We start from the raw sequence: 26,722 nt of genomic DNA on the forward strand, positions 1-26,722 counted from the left end.
TCTCTGTCTCTCGCTCTCTCTCGCTCTCTCCATCCCTCTCTGTCTCTCTCTCTCTCTTTCTCTCCCTCTTATTCCCTCCATATCCCCCCTCTCACCCATCACTCTGATGGCTCACTCGGTGCTCGTCAGGTTCTGTCTGGGTTGATTTCATCAGGACCCAACAGAGACATCTTCTACACAACACCCTCAGCTCTCTCACATCATGTTTAGTTAATTATCTCAAAGAACAACAAAAATCACTCTGTTTTATTTCCCCTGTGCAACATTTTGACGAAGTCAGATGGTAATGTAGAAACATGCACGCATTCTGTGGAAATTGTGTGTGTTTCAGGTTTTCATTTGTGTGTGTGTGTGTGTGTGTGTGTGTGTGTGTGTGTGTGTGTGTGTGTGTGTGTGTGTGTGTGTGTGTGTGTGTGTGTGTGTGTGTGTGTGGCTGTGTGTGTGTGTGTGTGTGTGGCAGTGTGTGTGTGTGTGTGTGGCATGAGTGTGTGTGTGTGTGTGGCATGAGTGTGTGTGTGTGTGGCATGAGTGTGTGTGTGTGTGTGTGTGTGTGGCATGAGTGTGTGTTTGTACCTGCATGCATGCATGTGTGTGTGTGTGTCTGTCTGTGTGTGTCTGATTACAGTTCTAGTGCCTAACGCTATTAAATTATCCAGTAGATACAGTTGAAGTCGGAAGTTTACATACACTTATGTTGGAGTCATTAAAACTTGTTTTTCAACCACTCCACACATTTCTTGTTAACAAACTATAGTTTTGGCAAGTCAGTTAGGACATCTACTTTGTGCCTGACACAAGTAATATTTCCATCAATTGTTTACAGACAGATTATTTCACTTATAGTTCACTGTATCACAATTCCAGTGGGTCAGAAGTTTACATACACTAAGTTGACTGTGCCTTTAAACAGCTTGGACAATTCCAGAAAATGATGGCATGGCTTTAGAAGCTTCTGATAGGCTAATTGACATAATTTGAGTCAATTGGAGGTGTACCTGTGGATATATTTCAAGGCCTACCTTCAAACTCAGTGCCTCTTTGCTTGACATCATTGGAAAATCAAAAGAAGTCAGCCAAGACCTCAGAAAAAAAATTGTAGACCTCCACAAGTCTGGTTCATCCTTGGGAGCAATTTCCAAACGCCTGAAGGTACCGCGTTCATCTGTACAAACAATAGTACGCAAGTATAAACATAATGGGACCACGCAGCCATCATACCGCTCAGGAAGGAGACGCATTCTGTCTCCTAGAGATGAATGTACTTTGGTGCGAAAAGTGCAAATCAATCCCAGAACAACAGCAAAAGACCTTGTGAAGATGCTGGAGGAAACCGGTACAAAAGTATCTATATCCACAGTAAAACGAGTCCTATATTGAGATAACCTGAAAGGCCGTTCAGCAAGGAAGAAGCCACTGCTCCAAAACCGCCATAAAAAAGCCAGACTACGGTTTGCAACTGCACATGGGGACAAAGATCGTACTATTTGGAGAAATGTCCTCTGGTCTGATGAAACAAAAATAGAACTGTTTGGCCATAATGACCATCGTTATGTTTGGAGGGAAAAGGGGAACGTTTGCAAGGCGAAGAACACCATCTCAACCGTGAAGCATGGGGGTGGCAGCATCATGTTGTGGGGGTGCTTTGCTGCAGGAGGGACAGGTGCACTTAACAAAATAGATGGCATCGTGAGGGAGGAAAATTATGTGGATATATTGAAGCAACATCTCAAGACATCAGTCAGGAAGTTAAAGGTTGGTCATAAATGGGTCTTCCAAATGGACAATGACCCCAAGCATACTTCCAAAGTTGTGGCAAAATGGCTTAAGGACAACAAAGTCAAGGTATTGGAGTGGCCATCACAAAGCCCTGACCTCAAGCCCATAGAACATTTGTGGGCAGAACTGAAAAAGCGTGTGCGAGCAAGGAGGCCTACAAACCTGACTCAGTTACACCAGTTCTGTAAGGAGGAATGGGCCAAAATTCACCCAACTTATTGTGGGAAGCTTGTGGAAGGTGTCCGTTTGACCCAAGTTAAACAATTTAAAGGCAATGCTACTAAATACTAATTGAGTGTATGTAAACTTCTGACCCACTGGGAATGTGATGAAAGAAATAAAAGCTAAAATAAATCATTCTCTCTGCTATTATTCTGACATTTCGCATTCTTAAAATAAAGTGATGATCCTAAGTGACCTAAGACAGGGAATTTTTACAAGGATTACATTTTAGGAATTGTGAAAAACGGAGTTTAAATGTATTTGGCTAAGGTGTATATAAACTTCTGACTCCCAACTGTATACACTACCGTTCAAAAGTTTGGGGTCACTTAGAAATGTCCTTGATTTTGAAAGAAAAGCAAATTTTTTGTCCATTAAAATAACATCAAATTGATCAGAAATACAGTGTTGACATTGTTAATGTTGTAAATGACTATTGTAGCTGGAAACGGCTGATTTTTTATGGAATATCTACATATGCGTACAGAGGCCCATTATCAGCAACCATCACTCCTGTGTTCCAATGGCATGTTGTGTTAGCTAATCCAAGTTTATCATTTTAAAAGGCTAATTGATCATTAGAAAACCCTTTTGCAATTATGTTAGCACAGCTGAAACTGTTGTCCTGATTAAAGAAGCAACAACTGAGCAAGAGGACAAGTACATTAGAGTGTATAGTCTGAGAAACAGAAGCAAGAAAACTGGCCTTCTTTAGACTAGGTTCGATTACAGGCTCAAAATGGCCAAATGCTGATACTCCAGATACTCAACTAGTCTGAAGAAGGGCAGTTTTATTGCTTCTTTAATCAGCACAACCATTTTCAGCTGTGCTAACCTAATTGCAAATGTGTTTTCTAATGATCAATTAGCCTTTTAAAATGATAAACTTGTATTAGCTAACACAACGTGCCATTGGAACACAGGAGTGATGGTTGCTGATAATGGGCCTCTGTACGCATATGTAGATATTCAATAAAAAATCTGCCATTTCCAGCTACAATAGTAATTTACAACATTAACAATGTCTACACTCTATTTCTGATCAATCAATCACATGTATTTATTAATTAAGACCTTCTTACATCAGCTGATGTACCAACCCAACCTAAAACCCCAAACAGCAAGCAATGCAGGTGTAGAAGCACGGTGGCTAGGAAAAACTCCCTAGAAAGGCCAGAACCTAGGAAGAAACCTAGAGAGGAACCAGGCTATGGGGGGTGGCCAGTCCTCTTCTGGCTGTGCCAGGTGGAGATTATAACAGAACATGGCCAAGATGTTCAAATGTTCAAAGATGACCAGCAGGGTCAAATAATAATAATCACAGTGGTTGTCGAGGGTGCAACAGGTCAGCACCTCAGGAGTAAATGTCAGTTGGCTTTTCATAGCCGATCATTCAGAGTATCTCTACTACTCCTGCTGTCTCTAGAGAGTTGAAAACAGCAGGTATGGGACAGGTAGCACGTCCAGTGAACAGGTCAGGGTTCCATAGCTGCAGGCAGAACAGTTTAAACTGGAGCAGCAGCACGGCCAGGTGGACTGGGGACAGCAAGGAGTCATCAGGCCAGGTAGTCCTGAGGCATGGTCCTAGGGCTCAGGTCCTCCGAGAGAGAGAACGAAAGAAAGAAAGGGAGAAAAAGAGAAAGAAAGAAAGAGAGATCAGAGAGCATTCTAAAATTCACACAGGACACCAGATAAGACAGGAGAAATACTCCAGATATAACAGACTGACCATAGCCCCCCGACACATAAACTACTGCAGCATAAACACTGGAGGCTGAGACAGTAGGGGTCGGGAGACACTGTGGCCCCATCCGACGATACCCCCGGACAGGGCCAAACAGGCAGGATACAACCCCACCCACTTTACCAAAGCACAGCCCCCACACCATTAGAGGGATATCTTCAACCACCAACTTACCATCCTGAGACAAGGCCAAGTATAGCCCACAAAGATCTCCGCCACGGCACAACCCATGGGGAGGTGCCAACCCGGACAGGAAGATCACGTCAGTGACTCAACCCACTCAAGTGACGCACCCCTCCGAGGGACGGCATGGAAGAGCACCAGTAAGCCAGTGATTCAGCCCCTGTAATAGGGTTATAGGCAAAGAATCCCAGTGGAGAGAGGGGAACCGGCCAGGCAGAGACAGCAAGGGCGGTTCGTTGCTCCAGTGCCTTTCCGTTCACCTTCACACTCCTGGGCCAGACACTCAATCATATGACCCACTGAAGAGATGAGTCTTCAATAAAGACAAAGGTTGAGACTGAGTCTGTGTCTCTCACATGGGTAGGCAGACCATTCCATAAAAATGGAGCTCTATAGGAGAAAGCCCTGCCTCCAGCTGTTTGCTTAGAAATTCTAGGGACAATAAGGAGGCCTGCGTCTTGTGACCGTAGTGTACGTGTAGGTATGTACGGCAGGACCAAATCAGAAAGATAGGTAGGAGCAAGGCCATGTAATGCTTTGTAGGTTAGCAGTAAAACCTTGAAATCAGCCCTTGCCTTAACAGGAAGCCAGTGTAGAGAGGCTGATCAATTTGATGTTATTTTAATGGACAAAAAATGTGCTTTTCTTTCAAAAACAAGGACATTTCTAAGCGAACCCAAACTTTTGAACAGTAGTGTACATGTTCTCTCCATTTGTGTCCCCTTTTTGTCCATTTCTCTGCTTTGAGAAAATCATAGATTTTTTTAAATGTAATAGATCAAGATTATATGAATGATAGAATGATGTCTGTTCTGAGGTTTGGGTCTTAAAAATGTTTGGTCCTGTAAAAACACACATCAGAGATTATATTAGTCTATAACAGATTCATTTTGTGTGTGTGTAATATACGTATATGTTGATTTCTACTTATAATACGTTATCAGCGTGACAAAAATGATCACCAATACAGCCTTCCTGTCATCACAGATCTCATATAAGGCATGTGATACTCTGCTCTCCACCGGTCACAAACACAGATAGAAGAATCAACCAAACCTCAACCATGACCTGCCCTCTCCTATTCTCTCCTGTGATAGGTGGACGACCTAAAGGCCAAGCTGGCCGCCCAGGAGGTGGAGCTCAAGCAGAAGAACGAAGATGCTGATAGGCTGATCCAGGTAGTCGGTGTGGAAACAGAGAAGGTGGGTGATACTGTTAAACATTGGTGGTGGTGGTGGGGGTTGGGGGGGGGGGGGGTCCCCCCATCATTCCCTAAACAATGTATTGTCAAGTGCTTTGAGCATCTGGATATTGCAATCCACATTTTCTAAAGCATTCTTGTGAATCACTTTGAGACTTTGTGAGAAGCATTGCTGCATACTACAATAATTCCTACATCCTTTTTCTTTTGATCCATGACCAGGTGTCTAAAGAGAAGACTGTGGCGGATGAGGAGGAAGAGAAGGTGGCGGACATAGCGGTGGTGGTCACAGGGAAACAGAGAGACTGTGAGAAGGATCTGGCCAAGGCTGAACCAGCCCTCATAGCAGCACAAGAGGCCCTTAACACTCTCAATAAGGTGCACACACATGCATGCACACACAAACACACTCACAGTTTGATACCTTATGGGTTTCATTTCCACTATATCAGATTTGATCTGGAATTATGGTATTTTCCCCAAAAAATGTACTAAAATATTCACGGCTCAATGTCCAGCGGTCTCTTACTATCTAGCCCTGTAGCCGTTCTCTGTGGGTTTTATATGAGAGAGCTGTGGGATTCACTAAGCACCTGAGTGATTTAAGGTGTTCTGTGTTCACCCAACCATAACGGACATCTCTTTCCCAGCTAGGCTCCAGCTAGGCTACCCTCTAAAGACTCCAATTAGTAATCCCTGTTGTCTTCTTCTTCTTCTTCTCAAAGTCAGCAAACTGTTCCTATTTTTATAAACCTACTTTTTTTTCTAGAATGCCCTGACTGAACTGCTGATTAATTGCTGATACCTACTTTATTGAAAAGTGTATTTACTGTGATACAGTATGTGGTTGTCGCCCCTATCTTAAGATGAATGCACTAACTGTGAGTCACTCTGGATAAGAGCACCTGTTAAATTACTAAAATATCATATAAATGTAACTGTAGTCCTTTGAATGAAATCCAGTTTTTCGTCTTTTTTTTATTCATCCTTCCCTTTGCACTGAATAACCTGGCAGAGGGGAAGTCCTTCAAGTGCATTCCAGTTTTTAATCTGTCATTGCCTCATATCCATCCTTCTCATTTTTCATAATAGCCTGGTCAAGCGGATGTCCTCCAAATGCACTCTCTATTTCAATCCATTCTTCCTTCCCTCCATCTCTCCCTCCAGAACAACCTGACTGAGCTGAAGTCGTTTGGTTCTCCTGTGGTGGCTGTGACCAACGTGACCGCTGCGGTCATGGTTCTGATGGCCCCGGGTGGTCGGGTTCCTAAGGACCGTAGTTGGAAGGCTGCCAAGGTGATGATGGCCAAAGTAGATGCCTTCCTGGACTCCCTGGTCCATTTCAACAAGCAGAACATCCCAGAGTCCTGCCTCAAGGCCATACAGCCCTATCTACAGGTAGAGTACAGTCTTACCTACTGGTAGAGTACAGTCATACAGCCTTACCTGCTGGTAGAGTACAGCCATGCAGCTTTATCTACTGGTAAAGTACAGTCATGCAGCGTTACTTACTAGTACGGTCATACAGCCTTAACTACTGCTACAGTCATATAGCCTTACTACTGGTAGAGTACAGCCATACAGCCATACATACTGGTAGAGTACAGCCATAAAGCCTTACCTACTGGTAGAATACAGTCATACAGCCTTACCTACTGGGACAGTCGTACAGACTTACGTACTGGTAAAGTACAGTCATACAGCCTTACCTACTGGTACAGTCATACAGCCTTACCTACTGGTTGAGTACAGCATTACCTACTGGTAAAGTACAGTCATACAGCCTTACCTACTGGTACAGTCATACAGCCATACCTACTGGTACAGTCATACAGCCTTCTAGTACAGTCATACAGCCTTACCAACTGTTACAGTCATACAGCCTTACCTACTGGTACAGTCATACATCCTTACCTACTGGTAGACTACAGTCATACTGTCCTACCTACTAGTAGACTACAGTCATACTGCCTTACCTACTGGTAGACTACAGTCATACTGCCTTACCTACTGGTAGACTATAGTCATACTGCCTTACCTACTGGTAAAGGACAGCCATACAGCCTTGCATGCTGGTGGATTACAATCATACAGATTTACCTACTGGTAAAGTACAGTCATACAGCCATACCTACTGGTAGAGTACAGCCATACAGCCTTACCTACTGGTACAGTCACACAGCCGTACCTACAGTACTGGTACAGTCACACAGCCTTACCTACTGGTACAGTCATACAGCCTTACCTACTGGTACAGTCACACAGCCTTACCAGCTGGTACAGTCACACAGCCTTACCTACTGGTACAGTCACACAGCCTTACCAACTGGTACAGTCACACAGCCCTACTTACTGGTACAGTCACACATGCGTACCTACTAGTACAGTCACACAGCCCTAACTACTGTTAGAGTACAGTCACACAGCCCTAACTACTAGTCACTGGTAAAGTACAGGCATACAGCCTTACCTACTGGTATAATCATACAGCCTTACCTACTAGCAGAGTACAGTCATACAGCCTTACCTACTGGTACAGTCATACAGCCTTACCAACTGATACAGTCACACAGCCTTACCAACTGGTACAGTCACACAGCCTTACCAACTGGTACAGTCACACAGCCTTACCAACTGGTACAGTCACACATGCTTACCTACTAGTACAGTCATACAGCCATAACTACTGTTAGAGTACAGTCACACAGCCCTAACTACTAGTCACTGGTAGAGTACAGCCATACAGCCTTACCTACTGGTATAATCATACAGCCTTACCTACTAGCAGAGTACAGTCATACAGCCTTACCTACTAGTAGAATACAGCCATACTGCCTTACCTACTGGTACAGTCCCACTGCCATACCTACTGGTAAAGTCACACAGCCATACCTACAGTACTGGTACAGTCACACTGCCATACCTACTGGTACAGTCACACTGCCATACCTACTGGTACAGTCACACTGCCATACCTGCTGGTACAGTCACACAGCCTTACCTACTGGTACAGTCATACAGCCTTACCTACTAGTAGAGTACAGTCACACAGCCCTAACTACTAGTCACTGGTAGAGTACAGCCATACAGCCTTACCTACTGGTATAATCATACAGCCTTACCTACTAGTAGAGTACAGTCATACAGCCTTACCTACTAGTAGAATACAGCCATACAGCCTTACCTACTGGTACAGTCGCACTGCCGTACTTACTTGTACAGTCACACAGCCGTACCTACAGTACTGGTACAGTCACACTGCCATACCTACTGGTACAGTCACACTGCCATACCTACTGGTACAGTCACACTGCCATACCTGCTGGTACAGTCACACAGCCTTACCTACTGGTATAGTCATACAGCCTTACCTACTAGTAGAATACAGCCATACAGCCTTACCTACTGGTACAGTCACACTGCCATACATACTGGTACAGTCACACTGCCATACCTACTGGTACAGTCACACAGCCTTACCTACTGGTACAGTCACACAGCCTTACCTACTGGTACAGTCACACAGCCGTACCTACTGGTACAGTCACACAGCCGTACCTACTGGTACAGTCGCACAGCCTTACCTACTGGTACAGTCACACAGCCTTACCTACTGATACAGCCTTACCTACTGGTACATTCATACAGCCTTACCTACTGGTACAGTCATACAGCCTTACCTACTTGCAAAGTACAGTCATACAGCCTTACCTACTAGTAAAATACAGCCATACAGCCTTACCTACTGGTACAGTCACACAGCCGTACCTAGAGTACTGGTACAGTCACACAGCCTTACCTACTGGTACAGTCATACAGCCTTACCTACAGTACCGGTACAGTCACACTGCCATACCTACTGGTACAGTCACACTGCCATACCTGCTGGTACAGTCACACAGCCTTACCTACTGGTGCAGTCACACAGCCTTACCTACTGGTACAGTCACACAGCGGTACCTACTGGTACAGTCACACAGCGGTACCTACTGGTACAGTCACACAGCCTTACCTACTGGTACAGTCACACAGCCTTACCTACTGGTACAGTCACACTGCCTTACCTACTGGCACAGTCACACAGCCGTACCTACTGGCACAGTCACACAGCCGTACCTACTGGCACAGTCACACAGCCGTACCTACTGGTACAGTCACACAGCCGTACCTACTGGCACAGTCACACAGCCGTACCTACTGGTACAGTCGCACAGCCTTACCTACTGGTACAGCCATACAGCCTTACCTACTGGTAGAATACAGCCATACAGCCTTACCTACTGGTACAGTCGCACTGCTGTACTTACTTGTACAGTCACACAGCCGTACCTACAGTACTGGTACAGTCACACTGCCATACCTACGCGTACAGTCACACTGCCATACCTACTGGTACAGTCACACTGCCATACCTGCTGGTACAGTCACACAGCCTTACCTACTGGTACAGTCATACAGCCTTACCTACTAGTAGAATACAGCCATACAGCCTTACCTACTGGTACAGTCACACTGCCATACATACTGGTACAGTCACACTGCCATACCTACTGGTACAGTCATACTGCCTTAGCTACTGGTACAGTCACACAACCGTACCTACAGTACTGGTACAGTCACACTGCCATACCTACTGGTACAGTCACACTGCCATACCTACTGGTACAGTCACATTGCCATACCTACTGGTACAGTCACACGGCCTTACCTACTGGTACAGTCACACGGCCTTACCTACTGGTACAGTCACACAGCCGTACCTACTAGTACAGTCACACAGCCGTACCTACTGGTACAGTCGCACAGCCTTACCTACTGGTACAGTCACACAGCCTTACCTACTGGTACAGCCATACAGCCTTACCTACTGGTACAGTCATACAGCCTTACCTACTGGTACAGTCATACAGCCTTACCTACTTGCAAAGTACAGTCATACAGCCTTACCTACTAGTAAAATACAGCCATACAGCCTTACCTACTGGTACAGTCACACAGCCTTACCTACTGGTGCAGTCACAGAGCCTTACCTACTGGTACAGTCACACAGCGGTACCTACTGGTACAGTCATACAGCCTTACCTACTAGTAGAGTACAGTCACACAGCCCTAACTACTAGTCACTGGTAGAGTACAGCCATACAGCCTTACCTACTGGTATAATCATACAGCCGTACCTAGAGTACTGGTACAGTCACACAGCCTTACCTACTGGTACAGTCACACAGCCTTACCTAGAGTACTGGTACAGTCACACAGCCTTACTTACTGGTACAGTCACACAGCCGTACCTACTGGTACAGTCACACAGCCTTACCTACTGGTACAGTCACACAGCCGTACCTACTAGCACAGTCACACAGCCGTACCTACTGGTACAGTCACACAGCCGTACCTACTGGCACAGTCACACAGCCGTACCTACTGGTACAGTCGCACAGCCTTACCTACTGGTACAGCCATACAGCCTTACCTACTGGTAGAATACAGCCATACAGCCTTACCTACTGGTACAGTCGCACTGCTGTACTTACTTGTACAGTCACACAGCCGTACCTACAGTACTGGTACAGTCACACTGCCATACCTACTGGTACAGTCACACTGCCATACCTACTGGTACAGTCACACTGCCATACCTGCTGGTACAGTCACACAGCCTTACCTACTGGTACAGTCATACAGCCTTACCTACTAGTAGAATACAGCCATACAGCCTTACCTACTGGTACAGTCACACTGCCATACATACTGGTACAGTCACACTGCCATACCTACTGGTACAGTCATACTGCCTTAGCTACTGGTACAGTCACACAGCCGTACCTACATTACTGGTACAGTCACACTGCCATACCTACTGGTACAGTCACACTGCCATACCTACTGGTACAGTCACATTGCCATACCTACTGGTACAGTCACACGGCCTTACCTACTGGTACAGTCACACGGCCTTACCTACTGGTACAGTCACACAGCCGTACCTACTAGTACAGTCACACAGCCGTACCTACTGGTACAGTCGCACAGCCTTACCTACTGGTACAGTCACACAGCCTTACCTACTGGTACAGCCATACAGCCTTACCTACTGGTACAGTCATACAGCCTTACCTACTGGTACAGTCATACAGCCTTACCTACTGGTACAGTCATACAGCCTTACCTACTTGCAAAGTACAGTCATACAGCCTTACCTACTAGTAAAATACAGCCATACAGCCTTACCTACTGGTACAGTCACACAGCCTTACCTACTGGTGCAGTCACACAGCCTTACCTACTGGTACAGTCACACAGCGGTACCTACTGGTACAGTCACACAGCGGTACCTACTGGTACAGTCACACTGCCTTACCTACTGGCACAGTCACACTGCCTTACCTACTGGCACAGTCACACTGCCTTACCTACTGGCACAGTCACACAGGCGTACCTACTGGCACAGTCACACAGGCGTACCTACTGGCACAGTCACACAGCCGTACCTACTGGCACAGTCACACAGCCGTACCTACTGGCACAGTCACACAGCCGTACCTACTGGTACAGTCACACAGCCGTACCTACTGGTACAGTCACACAGCCGTACCTACTGGCACAGTCACACAGCCGTACCTACTGGCACAGTCACACAGCCGTACCTACTGGTACAGTCACACAGCCGTACCTACTGGTACAGTCACACAGCCGTACCTACTGGTGCAGTCACACAGACGTACCTACTGGTACAGTCACACAGCCGTACCTACTGGTACAGTCACACAGCCGTACCTACTGGTACAGTCACACAGCCGTACCTACTGGTACAGTCACACTGCCTTACCTACTGGTGCAGTCACACAACCGTACCTACTGGTGCAGTCACACAGCCGTACCTACTGGTACAGTCACACAGCCGTACCTACTGGTACAGTCACACAGCCGTACCTACTGGTACAGTCACACAACCGTACCTACTGGTACAGTCACACAGCCTTACATACTGGTACAGTCACACATGCTTACATACTGGTACAGTCACACATGCTTACATACTGGTACAGTCACACATGCTTACCTACTGTTTTATTTTAGTAAATTTGATTGAGAATAATTCAGTGATGATAGTATCATATTATTGTGATACTTTATTAAACCGTCTCTTGAGGAAGGTGGGAGTGCTGAATCTGTTGAGAGTACCCCGAACTCAACATGCAAGACCAGTTGTACTTACCAGCTTGCATAACCTCGGACATGATGTCAAGCAGCACATTTTAATTGAACGTGTTAATCGTGTTCCTCCACCCCATGCCACTCTGCAGGACCCAGAGTTCCAGCCCGAACTAGTGGCCTCTAAGTCCAACGCTGCGGCGGGCCTCTGCTCCTGGGTCCTAAACATCGTCAAGTTCTACCAGGTGTTCTGTGAGGTGGAGCCCAAGAGACAGGCTCTGAGCAAGGCCAACGCTGAGCTGGCTGCAGCCCAGGAAAAACTCACAGTCATCAAGACCAAGATCAACGTGAGTTAACCTAACACTGATCAGGTTGAATCTGATTTAGAAACAGTTCTTAGACTTGGTTTTATGGTCCACTATATCATGGTATCAGATTTAATTACTCTAATTACCTAATAATAAATTGTATGTTTCTTTAAGGGAGTATAAAATACCTTCTATTCAGAGGCTGTTATATGCATCAAGAAATACATCTCAAGATGACAATCCCAATAGCTGTAAATAATAGCTGTGAGTCAACAGCCTATTGTTTATTTGACATTCAGACCCTCATCCTCAGCAGCCTCTATGCAGTCCCTCGTTATGAAGTCAGATCATGTAGCAGCCCTGCCGTAGCAGCCGCCTTGCTGTCTGCCAACGTCCAACCCTGAAGAGATTCTAGTTTGGACTCTAATAAGTTCCAAATCCACTTTTTTCCGCCTGTCATTTGTTCAGCTGTCAGCCAAAGCATTTGTGCAGAAAATGGCTCATGAGCCAGGGGGAATTAGTAATCCTCAGTATCATATAATATGAACCTGTGTGTCTCCAACAATTAATTGTGTTTGTCCTTGTAATAACTGCCTCCGTATGCCTAATAAATCCTTTGTGGAGATTGATCACATTTCAGCAACTTTCAGAAAACTGGGAAAGTTTTGTTTCATCCGGAGTAGCTTGTCGTCGGGTAACAAGCATTTAGATCATTTTAAGTTTTATCTGTCAACTCACCAAGCAATCTCTCTCTCTCTGTCTCTCTTTCTCTCCTGTGTGTGTGTGTGTGTGTGTGTGTGTGTGTGTGTGTGTGTGTGTGTGTGTGTGTGTGTGTGTGTGTGTGTGTGTGTGTGTGTGTGTGTGTGTGTGTGTGTGTGACAGCACCTTAATGAGAACCTGGCCAAGCTGACAGCCAAGTTTGAGAAAGCCACGGCCGACAAGCTCAAATGCCAGCAGGATGCTGAGTCCACCACTCGCACCATCTCTCTTGCCAACCGCCTGGTGAGTTGGCCAGACGCACGCGCGCACACACACACACACACACACACACACACACACACACACACACACTTACCTGGGGGCATACACATCGCCTGCTGATCAGTATTCAGTAAGGAGATGTGTTGTGTTGACAGTGTGAGGGTGGTAATCTACATTATCCACTTGATGAGAGACAGGCCAACAAAGGAAGAGAGGGATCAGCATTTTCTAAAAGTGTCAAACAACATTGTAATCATTATTGCTAAGTTAAGCTTATTATTTCCAAACCAGCTGTGTTCTATAACTTTATCACACTTCTATTCATTGATGTTATTGTAATTAAGACAGGCTACTGACGGTATACTTTTTTAATGAGTCTGCAGCTAGCAGGGTGCAGTGTGGGTAATCAATGTCACTCAGGGCAGAATGCTAATTGTAGAGCCTTAACTTTGACTTTTGTGTTAATCATGCCTTGGTATCAATATGAGATTTGAATGAAAATTCAAGATTCTTTTTAGAATCTTTTTTTTTATTTAACTAGGCAAGTCCGTTAAGAACAAATTCTTATTTACAAAGATTGGCCTACCCCGGGCCAAACCCAGACGACGCTGGGCCAATTTTGCGCCGCCCTATGGGACTCCCAATCACGGCCGGATGTGATGTACAGCCTGGATTCGAACCAGGGACTGTAGTGACGCCTCTGGCACTGAGATGCAGTGTCTTAGACCGCTGCACCACTTGAATTGTGATCCGTCTCGTCTCACTCCATGGTTATGTGTGGTGTTGTGTCCTGCCGTGTCACATTGTGTTGTGGTCTGTAGGTAGGTGGTCTGGCGTCAGAGAACGTGCGTTGGGCAGAGGCAGTGGAGAGTTTCAGACGTCAGGAGAGGACTCTGTGTGGGGACGTCCTCCTCATCACAGCGTTTGTCTCCTACCTGGGATACTTCACTAAGCGCTACCGACAGCAGCTCATGGACAACACCTGGAGACCATACCTCAGTCAGTTACAGGTGGGACAACGCACACACAGAGCCATATGCATACACACACACATAATAATCAACGTTTCTGTTTTCACATCATTGTAAAAGTGTTTACCATTCAGTTAATGAACATCCTGATAAGCAGCTGATGAATAGAATCAGAGCTGGACCAAAATCCCCCCCCCCCCCCCCATGAATCTCGAAGAGGACGGTTGTCCACCCCTGATCCATGCCATTTCGATGCCTGTGGCTTCCATGCTTGTTACTAACCACCGTCCCCCATCCCACCTTCCCTCTCTCCCAGGTGCCCATCCCAGTGACCCCCGACCTGGACCCTCTGACCATGTTGATGGACGACGCTGACATCGCGGCGTGGCAGAACGAGGGCCTGCCGGCCGATAGGATGTCCACGGAAAACGCCACCATCCTCACTTCCTGCCAGCGCTGGCCCCTCATGGTGGACCCCCAGCTACAGGGCGTCAAGTGGATCAAAAACAAATACGGAGAGGATCTATGCGTCATCCGCATCGGACAGAGAGGGTGAGTCACAAGATGGCAGCTGTTCTGGAGAGAGTTTTTGAAGAGGGTATATAATGGGCTCTCCTTGACAATCTTAATAGAGACCATAATTGCCTCCTTTATTGGGCAGAGTGGGTGAGAAAGACTTTACTCAGAATCACTTCCTGGTTTAATAAATTGCTATAACGATGTAGATTAAACATTTTCTTCAATGAAATTTCCACATCATTACCCATCACCGATAGTGCAGGAGACGGTTCAACAAGCACAGTACAAAAAGTCTTTAAAATATTGGGTAAAACTGATTAAGGCGTAAGCTCTTTCTAGTGACAGTAAAACTCCTATTCACGGGTCTGTGTTGACTTTTGTGCATGTGTCTCTCAGGTATCTGGACTCCATAGAGAGAGCTCTGTCTGCTGGTGATGTGGTTCTGATTGAGAACCTAGAGGATACTGTAGACCCTGTTCTAGGGCCACTACTGGGGAGAGAAACCATCAAGAAGGGCAGGTGCGTGACTCTCTAAGTGATTTCCAAAGCATTTTCCATCAAATCTGAAACCTGCTTTAAAATAAATGTCAGCTAGTTCCAGTAGGCTGAATCCTACCATGTGCATACCTACCTTGAACTGTCACTGTCATAAATTGAAGCGAGAAGTTCATTGACACATTTGAAATTTGAATTTATCCTAATACAGCATGACTTCAATCATCACACCTCCAACTACACTCCTCTCCATCTACCTCTCCTCAGGTACATAAAGATAGGAGACAAGGAGTGCGAGTACAACCCCAGCTTTAGACTGATTCTCCACACTAAGCTGGCCAGCCCACACTACCAGCCCGAGCTCCAGGCCCAGTGTACCCTGATGAACTTCACCGTGACCAGGGACGGTCTGGAGGACCAGCTACTGGCTGCTGTGGTCAGTATGGAGAGGCCTGACCTGGAGGAACTCAAGGTGGGACACAGTTAGCATTTCACCTTAGTCTATGATGATGGTCGTTAGCTAGGTTTCCATCCCCTTCCAAAAAATGTTTTCAAGGGAATGATCAAATATTTGCATAACAAATATATGCACATTTTAACTGCGGAAGAGTGTTTCCTTCAAACTGACTGGATGGTTTTGTCACAAAAACTGTTGCAAAAAATTGCGAACTTGCCCAATCTCGTCTTGGTGCATGCTGGCTCTAACCAGAATAGAAAGAGGAGTGGGAGACCCCGGTGCACAACTGAGCAAGAGGACAAGTACATTAGAGTGTCTAGTTTGATAAACAGAAGAATCACAAGTCCTCAACTGGCAGCTTCATTAAATAGTACCCACTCAACGTCAACAGTGAAGAGGCGACTCCGGGATGCTGGCCTTCTAGGCAGAGTTGCAAAGAAAAAGCCATATCTCAGACTGGCCAATAAATAGAAAAGATTAAGGTTGGCAAAATAACACAGACACTGGACAGAGGAACTCTGCCTAGAAGGCCAGCATCCCGGAGTCGCCTCTTCACTGTTGATGTTGAGACTGGTGTTTTGCAGGTACTATTTAATGAAGCTGCCAGTTGAGGACTTGTGATGCTCCTGTTTCTCAGACTATACACTCTAATGTACTTGTCCTCTTGCTCAGTTGTTGCTTCTTTAATCAGGACAACAGTTTCAGCTGTGCAAACATAATTGCAAACGGGTTTTCTAATGATCAATTAGCCTTTTAAAATGATAAACTTGGATTAGCTAACACAACGTGCCATTGGAACAGAGGAGTGATGGTTGCTGATAATGGGCCTCTGTACACCTATGTAGATATTCCATTAAAAATCAGCCGTTTCCAGCTACAATATTAATTTACAACATTAACAATGTCTACACTGGTATTTCTGATCAATTTGATGTTATTTTAATGGACAACAAATGTGCTTTTCTTTCAAAAACAAGGACATTTTTAAGCGACCCCAAACTTTTGAACGGTGTTGTGTGACGAGCATACATTACTGGAGGTGGGGAATCAACAGTGAGGATACTGTAGGAACATACGATGTGGCTCTGCCTCGGGTATCCAAACGAGCTCCAGACATTTACCAGTCAGACACTCAAACCAGTCAGGTTTCATTTAGTCTTTTCATCTTTCGTCTTCAGATACCATCTGAGAGTCACACTGTCAAGAGTTGAGCAGGGTTTGATGACTCTTCTCCTTAGGTGTAACTAACAACAGATTCATCAACACTGACTAGAGTCAGCGACTTTCTGCAGCCTCTCATCATTATTTCGCTCCTCTTCTTTTAACAAAGTTTCGACATCACAAGCGGCTGCGTTAGAGCCCGCGGCGGCGAGCTCTTTGATTCCAAAAACAATCGTCAGACGCTTTGATTAGCGAGACGTTAACTGGAAGGGTGATAATTATTGGGCCCTGGGTCCATCACGTAGAGAATACTGTGTGTGTGTGTGTGTGCGCGCTCACATACGTCTGTCTGGTCTCCTCACTTAACTAGCCTCATCAACTGCATCTTGATGAGCAACTACTCAGCATTGTAATAATAATGTCGGTAAACTAGCCTGTCGCTTCAGTAACAACTCAGCATCACATCTCAAATGACACCCTATTCCCTACGCAAGTAGTTCACTATTTCTGACCAGAGTCAATGGGATGTCACCTTGAACTGTGTACCAAAATAGCACCCGCATTACATTTAAACTTCATCCTCTGGTTGGGAAAACGGTGTCATTTGAGATGCTTGGCTTGCCTTACAGTGTTGATGGTAATGAGAGTGGAGGGTTGTTATGTAGGGAGAGAGAATGGCCGACATGTGCAGTATCTGAATGCAGGTAACTGGAAGAAGGGTCTTGGTCAAAGCCCAGGAACTTAATGATGCCACATGCTCACAGCATCGACGATAACCAGGATCGGCTTTGTGTCCACGGCCGTTGGATATGGATGGCATGAAGCCTTTAGACAGGACAGTCACTGAAACACTGCTACTATCAGCATCCCTGTCCATCCCTCACTTTCAGTAATACACACACACATGCACACGCACACAGACTCTTGTCTTAATCTCCCTATCTCTTTCCCCCACTCTCTCCCCCCCACCGCATTAAACCAAATCAGAAAACCCAACTTTACTCAGAAACACATTCGGCTGACGGCAGTGTTTTGGGAGAGATCAGGAACTCTGATAATTGTAAAACTCAGTCAGCGGGTCGGAGCAGAGCGGAGTGGAGATTTACTGTAGCAGTGATTCTATTTACATCCAGTGGATTTCATTCAGCCTGCTGCTTGTTGGCATTGGGCCTCTGTAGGGAGGGTTTAATCAGACCTGTAGGCTTTCATCATCTGAAGACAAATCATTTTTAATAACCTGAAAACACACATGCACACACACACACACACACACACACAGATGGGCACACACACACACACAGATGGGCACACACACACACACACACAGATGGGCACACACACACACAGAGAGATGGGCACACACACACACACAGATGGGCACATACACACAGAGATGGGCACACACAGAGATGGGCACACACACACACACACAGAGATGGGCACACACACACACACACACAGATGGGCACACACACACACACACAGAGATGGGCTCACACACACACACACAGAGATGGGCTCACACACACACACACACACACAGAGATGGGCTCACACATACACACAGAGATGGGCTCACACATACACACAGAGATGGGCTCACACATACACACAGAGATGGGCTCACACACACACACAGATGGGCTCACACACACACAGACGGGCACACACACACACACAGACGGGCACACACACACACACACACAGATGGGCACACACACACACACACACAGATGGGCACTTACAAACACACACAGAGATGGGCACACACACAGAGATGGGCACACACACACACAAAGATGGGCACACACACACACACAGAGACGGCACACACACACACACACACACACAGACGAGCACACACACAGACGGGCAGTTACAAACACACACACAGAGATGGGCACACGCACACAGATATGGGCACAGACACACACAGAGATGGGCACAGACACACACACAGAGACGGCACACACACACACAGAGAGGCATTTACAAACACAAACACACACAGAGATGGGCACAGACACACACACACAGAGATGGGGACACACACAGATGGGCACACACACACACAGATGGGCACACACAAACACAAACGCACACAAAACGGCAGTGTTATTTTAAGCCGCCTGTGTGTCCCCTCAGCAAAACGCAGCGGAGAAGTGAAATGTGATTTAATGAAGCTTGTTTAATTAGCATTTCATGGAGATGGGAGGAGAGGAAGAAGAAGAAGAGGAAAAAGAGGGGAAGGAAAAGACGTGATGTGGAACTCTTATCTTTTTAATTAACGTTAAAAGTTAAGCGGGGTAAACGCGTGGCTAACTCCATGCACCTGCTATCCAAACAATTCCCGGTAGAATTTGTTTATTTGGTTATAACCTGTTCTGTGTTCCCCAGTAAACAACACGTTTCCTCTCTACTGACTGATAACAATCACAGTACTGATAGGAGCCTGTAAATAGAGCCTGTCTGTAGACCTGTTTATTGTCTCTGAATTAACTTCATGTCATTATTCCTCTAATGAGTTTAGAGTTTAGCTACTGAGCTGAATAGGATAGTTTGGATACTGGATGCTGATTGGTTGATAGGCATTAGTTATTCATGATAATCCACGGGTAATAATATAATATATGCCATTTAGCAGACGCTTTTATCCATAGCATTTTAGTCATGCAAGCATACATTTTACATACGGGTGGTCATGGGAATTCGAACCCACTAACCTGGCGTTATAAGCGCCATGCTTTACCAACTAAACTACAAAGGACCGTAATGCCTGATAACAGTTATATTTGAAATATTCCCTGTCCCATAGTTCAGCCAGGCAATTCATAAACTTTATCTCCACTGGAATAAAGATGTTGCCAACATGAGATGTTTTATTCAAACAGCGGGGGTTTGTATAAACCTTGCTGCGCTTTGCATTCACGTCGAGCCTAAGAACAGCCCTAAACTGTGTGTTATTCTCGATAATCCATGGGTTCTCTTGCCTTATTGCTTAATGAACTCATCCAAAGTCCAGTTAAGAAGTGTCAAATGTCAACACTCCATTTTCAGAGAGGGGCACACCCATAGAAACCCCCTAACAATTCTAATAAGGCCTCCCACTCGTGAGCAGTGTTTTTGTGTGTGTGTGTGTGTGTGTGTGCGTACATGAGTGTGTGTCTGATGCAGCCTAGGAGAGTGGGAGAGAGGGAGAGAAAGAGAGGGCGAGAGAGAGCGATCCGTTTTCCATATTGCCTCACCAGGGCTGTTCACTGGCTCTCAGTAATCATCTGCCTGAAATGATAGATGTATTATCTCTTTTTAATCCCAATTAGGGATTTCTGCTATCTGGTTAATTGTTTGTTTTTCCCAGGCCGGGTAATTACGTGAACAATATGCCGACTGAGAACTAAACATTAATAACTGACTTATTAAAAACTGGGGGTGTTTTGATGTGGAGAGCTTTGCCCTCGTACAGTGGAAAGACAGGGGAGACAGAAGAGAGGAGAAGGTCAAGGTCGTGGCGTGAACTCACAGGGCAAATTGCTTCACTTGAACCCCTCCTCAAATTATACATATACTTGTTTCTCCAATTATGTACCTCCAATTATATACAGTATGTCCTTGACACCATTCTTGTTACTGATTTGGAACGCATTGGCATGTAATTGTTTTGGGACTAACTAGAATCAATCACCCAACCAGGTTACAGCTAAGAAGCAATCAGTAGAAGAGCAGGAAGACTGTGCAGGAAAGTTTTTTGGGGGGGATGAAACGAAGGACAACGAAACAAGGGTCCTGTCTATCTTTGAAAAGTGAAAGTTTTGTGGTACCCTGGCATTTTAAAACAAAGGGTGTTAAAACCAAAGCATTGAGGCTTTCTCAGAAGGCCAGGTTCACCTCTCCATATGGTGTGCGATGATTAATACCCCTTAATCCAGGCCATGTGCAGGCATTCTGGAGTGTGTGTGTGTGTGTGTGTGTGTGTGTGTGTGTGTGTGTGTGTGTGTGTGTGTGTGTGTGTGTGTGTGTGTGTGTGTGTGTGTGTGTGTGTGTGTGTGTGTGTGTGTGTGTGTGTGATCCGTCCAGCGTCTGTCCGTGTGTTTGTGTTTGTTTGGTTTACCATCAAAGCCTGTGGATCCTGCAGCAGCATCGACTCTCTCATCAGACGGCAGCAGGGTGGTGGAAGTCTGTTGGCCGCTGCTTGATGTCCTCAGCCTTGAGAGGAAGACATTCTAATCCACCCCAGAGCCTCCTCTTCATCTATCCAGATAGCCCATGCAGAGACCATTGATTGCTTCTGCCTTTGAGGCATCCTTCAGTATGCCTGCGCTGAATGAAGCCCCCACCATCACCTTTAATGTGTGTTTATCTACCACCAGCAGTAATTAGTGTCCCGAATCAAGGATGGGCCACACGTAGTTCAACAGTGTTTCTAATCAAACATGACCATCGTCCAACCCTGAGCAACCCATCGCCCTTGGTGCCTTGTTTACCTCAAGGAACTTTCGAGGTTCACCAAGGATAGAATAGAATAGACTAGAACTTTACTGTCCACCCTGAGAGCGACATTAGCATTTGGCTTCACCTCAGGAGATAAAAGATAACCCCAGGTCAGCCGCTACGGAAGAGAGAGGATTTGTTTTAATGGCTATTTGGGTTTCTTTGAGTTTGTTAATCTTACTTTTTTGACCCTTGTGTGTAGAGTCTCTGTGTATTTTACTGCAATGTTTTATTTCATCTGTTTTAGTCCAATCTTTATTTGCCATTTGTTTATTTCTGTCTGTATGTTACTGTAGTGGAACCTGACGAAGCAGCAGAATGGTTTTAAGATCACGTTGAAGATCCTGGAGGACAACCTGCTGTCCCGTCTCTCCTCCGCCTCAGGGAACTTCCTGGGAGACACAGAGCTGGTGGAGAACCTGGAGATCACCAAACGCACTGCCGCAGAGATAGAGGAGAAGGTTCTCTCTCTTTTATTATCTCTATTTTTATCTCTGTCTGTTTCTGAGTCTCTGTCTCTCTCGCTTTCTCTCTTTCTAGCTTTCTTTCTCATCTCTGTGAAATAGCAGGAGAGGAGAAGATGGTTTTGGAGTTTAGGATGGTTTGAGTTAATATTGGAGCGGGTCCGGGTTGAAATATTTACGAGTATATAAGCCTGAGGTAGACTGCCATTAGGGTTTAGCTTGTGCCTAAGCTGATTTGACGGGAGAGGGGAACCTATGCTCTCTGACATATACAGTTGAAGTCAGAAGTTTACATACACCTTAACCAAATACATTTAAACTCCGTTTTTCACAATTCCTGACATTTAATCCTAGTAAAGATGCTCTGTTTTAGGTCAGTTAGGATAACCACTTTACTTTAAGAATGTGAAATGTCAGAATAATAGTCGAGAGAATGATTTATTTCAGCTTTTATTTCTTTCATCACATTCCCAGTGGGTCAGACGTTCACATACACTCAATTAGTATTTGGCAACATTGCCTTTAAATTGTTTAACTTGGGTCAAATGTTTCGGGTAGACTTTCACAAGCTTCCCAAAATAAGTTGGGTGAATTTTGGCCCATTCCTCCTGACAGAGCTGGTGTAACCGAATCAGGTTTGTAGGCCTCCTTGCTCGCACATGCTTTTTCACTTCTGCCCACAAATTTTCTATATGATTGAGGTCAGGGCTTTGTGATGGCCACTCCAATACCTTGACTTTGTTGTCCTTAAGCCACAACTTTGGAAGTATGCTTGGGGTCATTGTCCATTTGGAAGACCCATTTGCGACCAAGCTTTAATTTCCTGACTGATGTCTTGAGATGTTGCTTCAATATATCCATATAATTTTCCCTCCTCATAATGACACCTGTTTTGTGAAGTGCACAAGTCCCTCCTGCAGCAAAGCACCCCCACAACATGATGCTGCCAGCCCCGTGCTTCATGGTTGGGATGGTGTTCTTCGGCTAGCAAGCGTTCCCCTTTTTCCTCCAAACATAACGATGGTCATTATGGCCAAACAGTTCTATTTTTGTTTCATCAGACCAGAGAACATTTCTCCAAATAGTACGATCTGTAACGAGCCTCCTCCTTCTCTTCATCCGAAGAGGAGTAGCAAGGATTGGACCAACGTGCAGCGGGTTGTGAATACATAATGAACTTTATTTAACAAGACGAAACTAAACACACGAAGAACACTTGATACTTTTACAAAACAACAAAACGAAGTAGACAGACCTGAACGAGAGAACTTACATAAAACATGAAGAACGCACGAACAGGAACAGACTACATATACTAACGACAACGAAACAGTCCCGTGTGGTGCGAACATACACTGACACGGAAGACAATCACCCACAAACAAACAGTGAGAACAACCTACCTTAATATGACTCTCAATCAGAGGAAACGTCAAACACCTGCCTCTAATTGAGAGCCATACCAGGCAACCCAAAACCAACATAGAAACAGAAAACATAGACTGCCCACCCAAAACTCACGCCCTGACCAATAAACACATACCAAACAACAGAAAACAGGTCAGGAACGTGACAGAACCCCCCCCTCAAGGTGCGAACTCCGGGCGCCCCCTACAACTCAAGGGGAGGGTCTGGGTGGGCATCTGTCCGCGGTGGCGGCTCCGGCGGCGGACGAGGACACCACTCCACCACTGTCTTTGTCCCCCTCCTTAGCGTCCTTTGAGTGGCGACCCTCGCCCCCGACCATGGTCCAGGAACCTTCACTAAGGCCCCTCCTACATAGAGGAGACAGCTCAGGACAGAGAGGTAGCTCAGGACAGAGAGGTAGCTCAGGACAGAGAGGTAGCTCAGGACAGAGAGGTAGCTCAGGACAGAGAGGTAGCTCAGGACAGAGAGGTAGCTCAGGACAGAGAGGTAGCTCCGGACAGAGAGGTAGCTTAGGACAGAGGGACAACTCTGTACTAATGGCAGCTCCGGACTGGGTGGCAGCTCCGGACTGAGTGGCAGCTCCGGACTGAGTGGCAGCTCATGACTGGAGGGCAGCTCATGACTGGAGGGCAGCTCATGACTGGAGGGCAGCTCATGACTGGAGGGCAGCTCATGACTGTAGGGCAGCTCATGACTGTAGGGCAGCTCATGACTGAAGGGCAGCTCATGACTGTAGGGCAGCTCATGACTGTAGGGCAGCTCATGACTGTAGGGCAGCTCATGACTGTAGGGCAGCTCTGGCAGCTCCTGACTGGCTGGCGGCTCTGGCAGCTCCTGACTGGCTGGCGGCTCTGGCAGCTCCTGACTGGCTGGCGGCTCTGGCAGCTCCTGACTGGCTGGCGGCTCTGGCAGCTCCTGACTGGCTGGCGGCTCTGGCAGCTCCTGACTGGCTGGCGGCTCTGGCAGCTCCTGACTGGCTGGTGGCTCTGGCAGCTCCTGACTGACAGACGGCTCTAGCGGCTCCTGACTGACGGACGGCTCTAATGGCTCGGGACAGACGGACGGCTCTAATGGCTCGGGACAGACGGGCGGCTCTAATGGCTCGTGGCAGACGGATGGCTCAGAAGGCGCTGGGCAGACGGATGGCTCAGAAGGCGCTGGGCAGACGGATGGCTCAGAAGGCGCTGGGCAGACAGATGGCTCAGAAGGCGCTGGGCAGACGGATGGCTCAGAAGGCGCTGGGCAGACGGATGGCTCAGAAGGCGCTGGGCAGACAGATGGCTCAGACGGCGCTGGGCAGACAGATGGCTCAGACGGCGCTGGGCAGACAGATGGCTCAGATGGCACTGGGCAGACGGATGGCTCAGACGGAGCTGGGCAGACAGGCAGTGCAGAAAGCGTTGGGCAGACGGCCGACTCTGGCCCGCTGAGGCGCACAGTAGGCCTGGTGCGTGGTGCCGGAACTGGAGGTACCGGGCTGAGGGCACGCACCTCAGGGCGAGTGCGGGGAGAAGGAACAGTGCGTACAGGGCTCTGGAGACGCACAGGAGGCTTGCTGCGTGGTGCAGGCACTGGTGGTACTGAGCTGGGGCGGGAAGGTGGCGCCGGATATACCGGACCGTGCAAGCGTACTGGCTCCCTTGAGCACTGAGCCTGCCCAACCTTACCTGGTTGCATGCTCCCCGTAGCCCGTCCAGTGCGGGGAGGTGGAATAACCCGCACTGGGCTGTGTTGGCGAACCGGGGACACCATGCGTAAGGCTGGTGCCATGTACACCGGCCCGAGGAGACGTACTGGAGGCCAGATATGTTGAGCCGGCTTCATGGCACTTGGCTCAATGCTCACTCTAGCCCTACCAGTGCGGGGAGGTGGAATAACCCGCACCGGGCTATGCACACGTACAGGAGACACCGTGCGCTCTACTGCGTAACACGGTGTCTGCCCGTACTCCCGCTCTCCACGGTTAGCCTGGGAAGTGGGCGCAGGTCTCCTACCTGCCCTAGACCCACTACCTCTTAGCCCCCACCCAAGAAATTTTTGGGTTGTACTTGCGGGCTTTTCGGGCTTCCGTGCTAGACGCGTCCCCTCATAACGCCGGTTCCTCTCTCCGGTTTCCTCCGCTCTCCGAGCTGCCTCCAGCTGTTCCCATGGGCGGCGATTCACTTCAACTTTAGCCCATGGTCCTTTTCCTTCCATGATTTCCTCCCAAGACCAGAAATCCTGCTTCGTGCGCTGTCCGTTAACCCGCTGCTTGATCCGGGTTTGGTGGGTGATTCTGTAACGAGCCTCCTCCTTCTCTTCATCCGAAGAGGAGTAGCAAGGATTGGACCAACGTGCAGCGGGTTGTGAATACATAATGAACTTTATTTAACAAGACGAAACTAAACACACGAAGAACACTTGATACTTTTACAAAACAACAAAACGAAGTAGACAGACCTGAACGAGAGAACTTACATAAAACATGAAGAACGCACGAACAGGAACAGACTACATATACTAACGACAACGAAACAGTCCCGTGTGGTGCGAACATACACTGACACGGAAGACAATCACCCACAAACAAACAGTGAGAACAACCTACCTTAATATGACTCTCAATCAGAGGAAACGTCAAACACCTGCCTCTAATTGAGAGCCATACCAGGCAACCCAAAACCAACATAGAAACAGAAAACATAGACTGCCCACCCAAAACTCACGCCCTGACCAATAAACACATACCAAACAACAGAAAACAGGTCAGGAACGTGACACGATCTTTGTCCCCGTGTGCAGTTGCAAACCGTAGTCTGGCTTTTTTATGGCGGTTTTGGAGCAGTTGCTTCTTCCTTGCTGAGCGGCCTTTCAGGTTATGTTGATATAGGACTCGTTTTACTGTGGATATAGATACTTTTGTACCTGTTTCCTCCAGCATCTTCACAAGGTCCTTTGCTGTTGTTCCGGGATTAATTTGCACTTTTCACACCAAAGTACGTTCATCTCTAGGAGACAGAACTCTCCTTCCTGAGCGGTATGACGGCTTCAAGGTCCCATGGTGTTTATACTTGCATACTATTGTTTGTACAGATGAACGTGGTACCTTCAGGTGTTTGGAAATTGCTCCCAAGGATGAACCAGACATATGGAGGTGTACATTTTTTCTTGTACATTCAGTCTTGGCTGA

General features: G+C 46.7%; 1 protein-coding gene across 1 annotated transcript in view; it reads left to right on the top strand.

The window, feature by feature from the left end:
- Window positions 1-26,722, top strand: part of dnah9 (dynein, axonemal, heavy chain 9) — a 140,123-nt gene that overhangs the window by 73,446 nt on the left and 39,955 nt on the right. The window contains exons 54-63 of the mRNA XM_038974915.1: window positions 5,023-5,127; window positions 5,349-5,504; window positions 6,294-6,524; window positions 12,434-12,628; window positions 13,472-13,591; window positions 14,392-14,580; window positions 14,858-15,093; window positions 15,457-15,579; window positions 15,823-16,027; window positions 21,958-22,122. Coding sequence (XP_038830843.1) covers window positions 5,023-5,127; window positions 5,349-5,504; window positions 6,294-6,524; window positions 12,434-12,628; window positions 13,472-13,591; window positions 14,392-14,580; window positions 14,858-15,093; window positions 15,457-15,579; window positions 15,823-16,027; window positions 21,958-22,122 — 1,725 coding nt within the window. The remainder of the gene's footprint in view (window positions 1-5,022; window positions 5,128-5,348; window positions 5,505-6,293; window positions 6,525-12,433; window positions 12,629-13,471; window positions 13,592-14,391; window positions 14,581-14,857; window positions 15,094-15,456; window positions 15,580-15,822; window positions 16,028-21,957; window positions 22,123-26,722) is intronic.

This window comes from Salvelinus namaycush, chromosome 35 (genome assembly GCF_016432855.1).
Source record: "Salvelinus namaycush isolate Seneca chromosome 35, SaNama_1.0, whole genome shotgun sequence".
In the NCBI taxonomy this organism is placed as follows: Eukaryota; Metazoa; Chordata; class Actinopteri; order Salmoniformes; family Salmonidae; genus Salvelinus; species Salvelinus namaycush.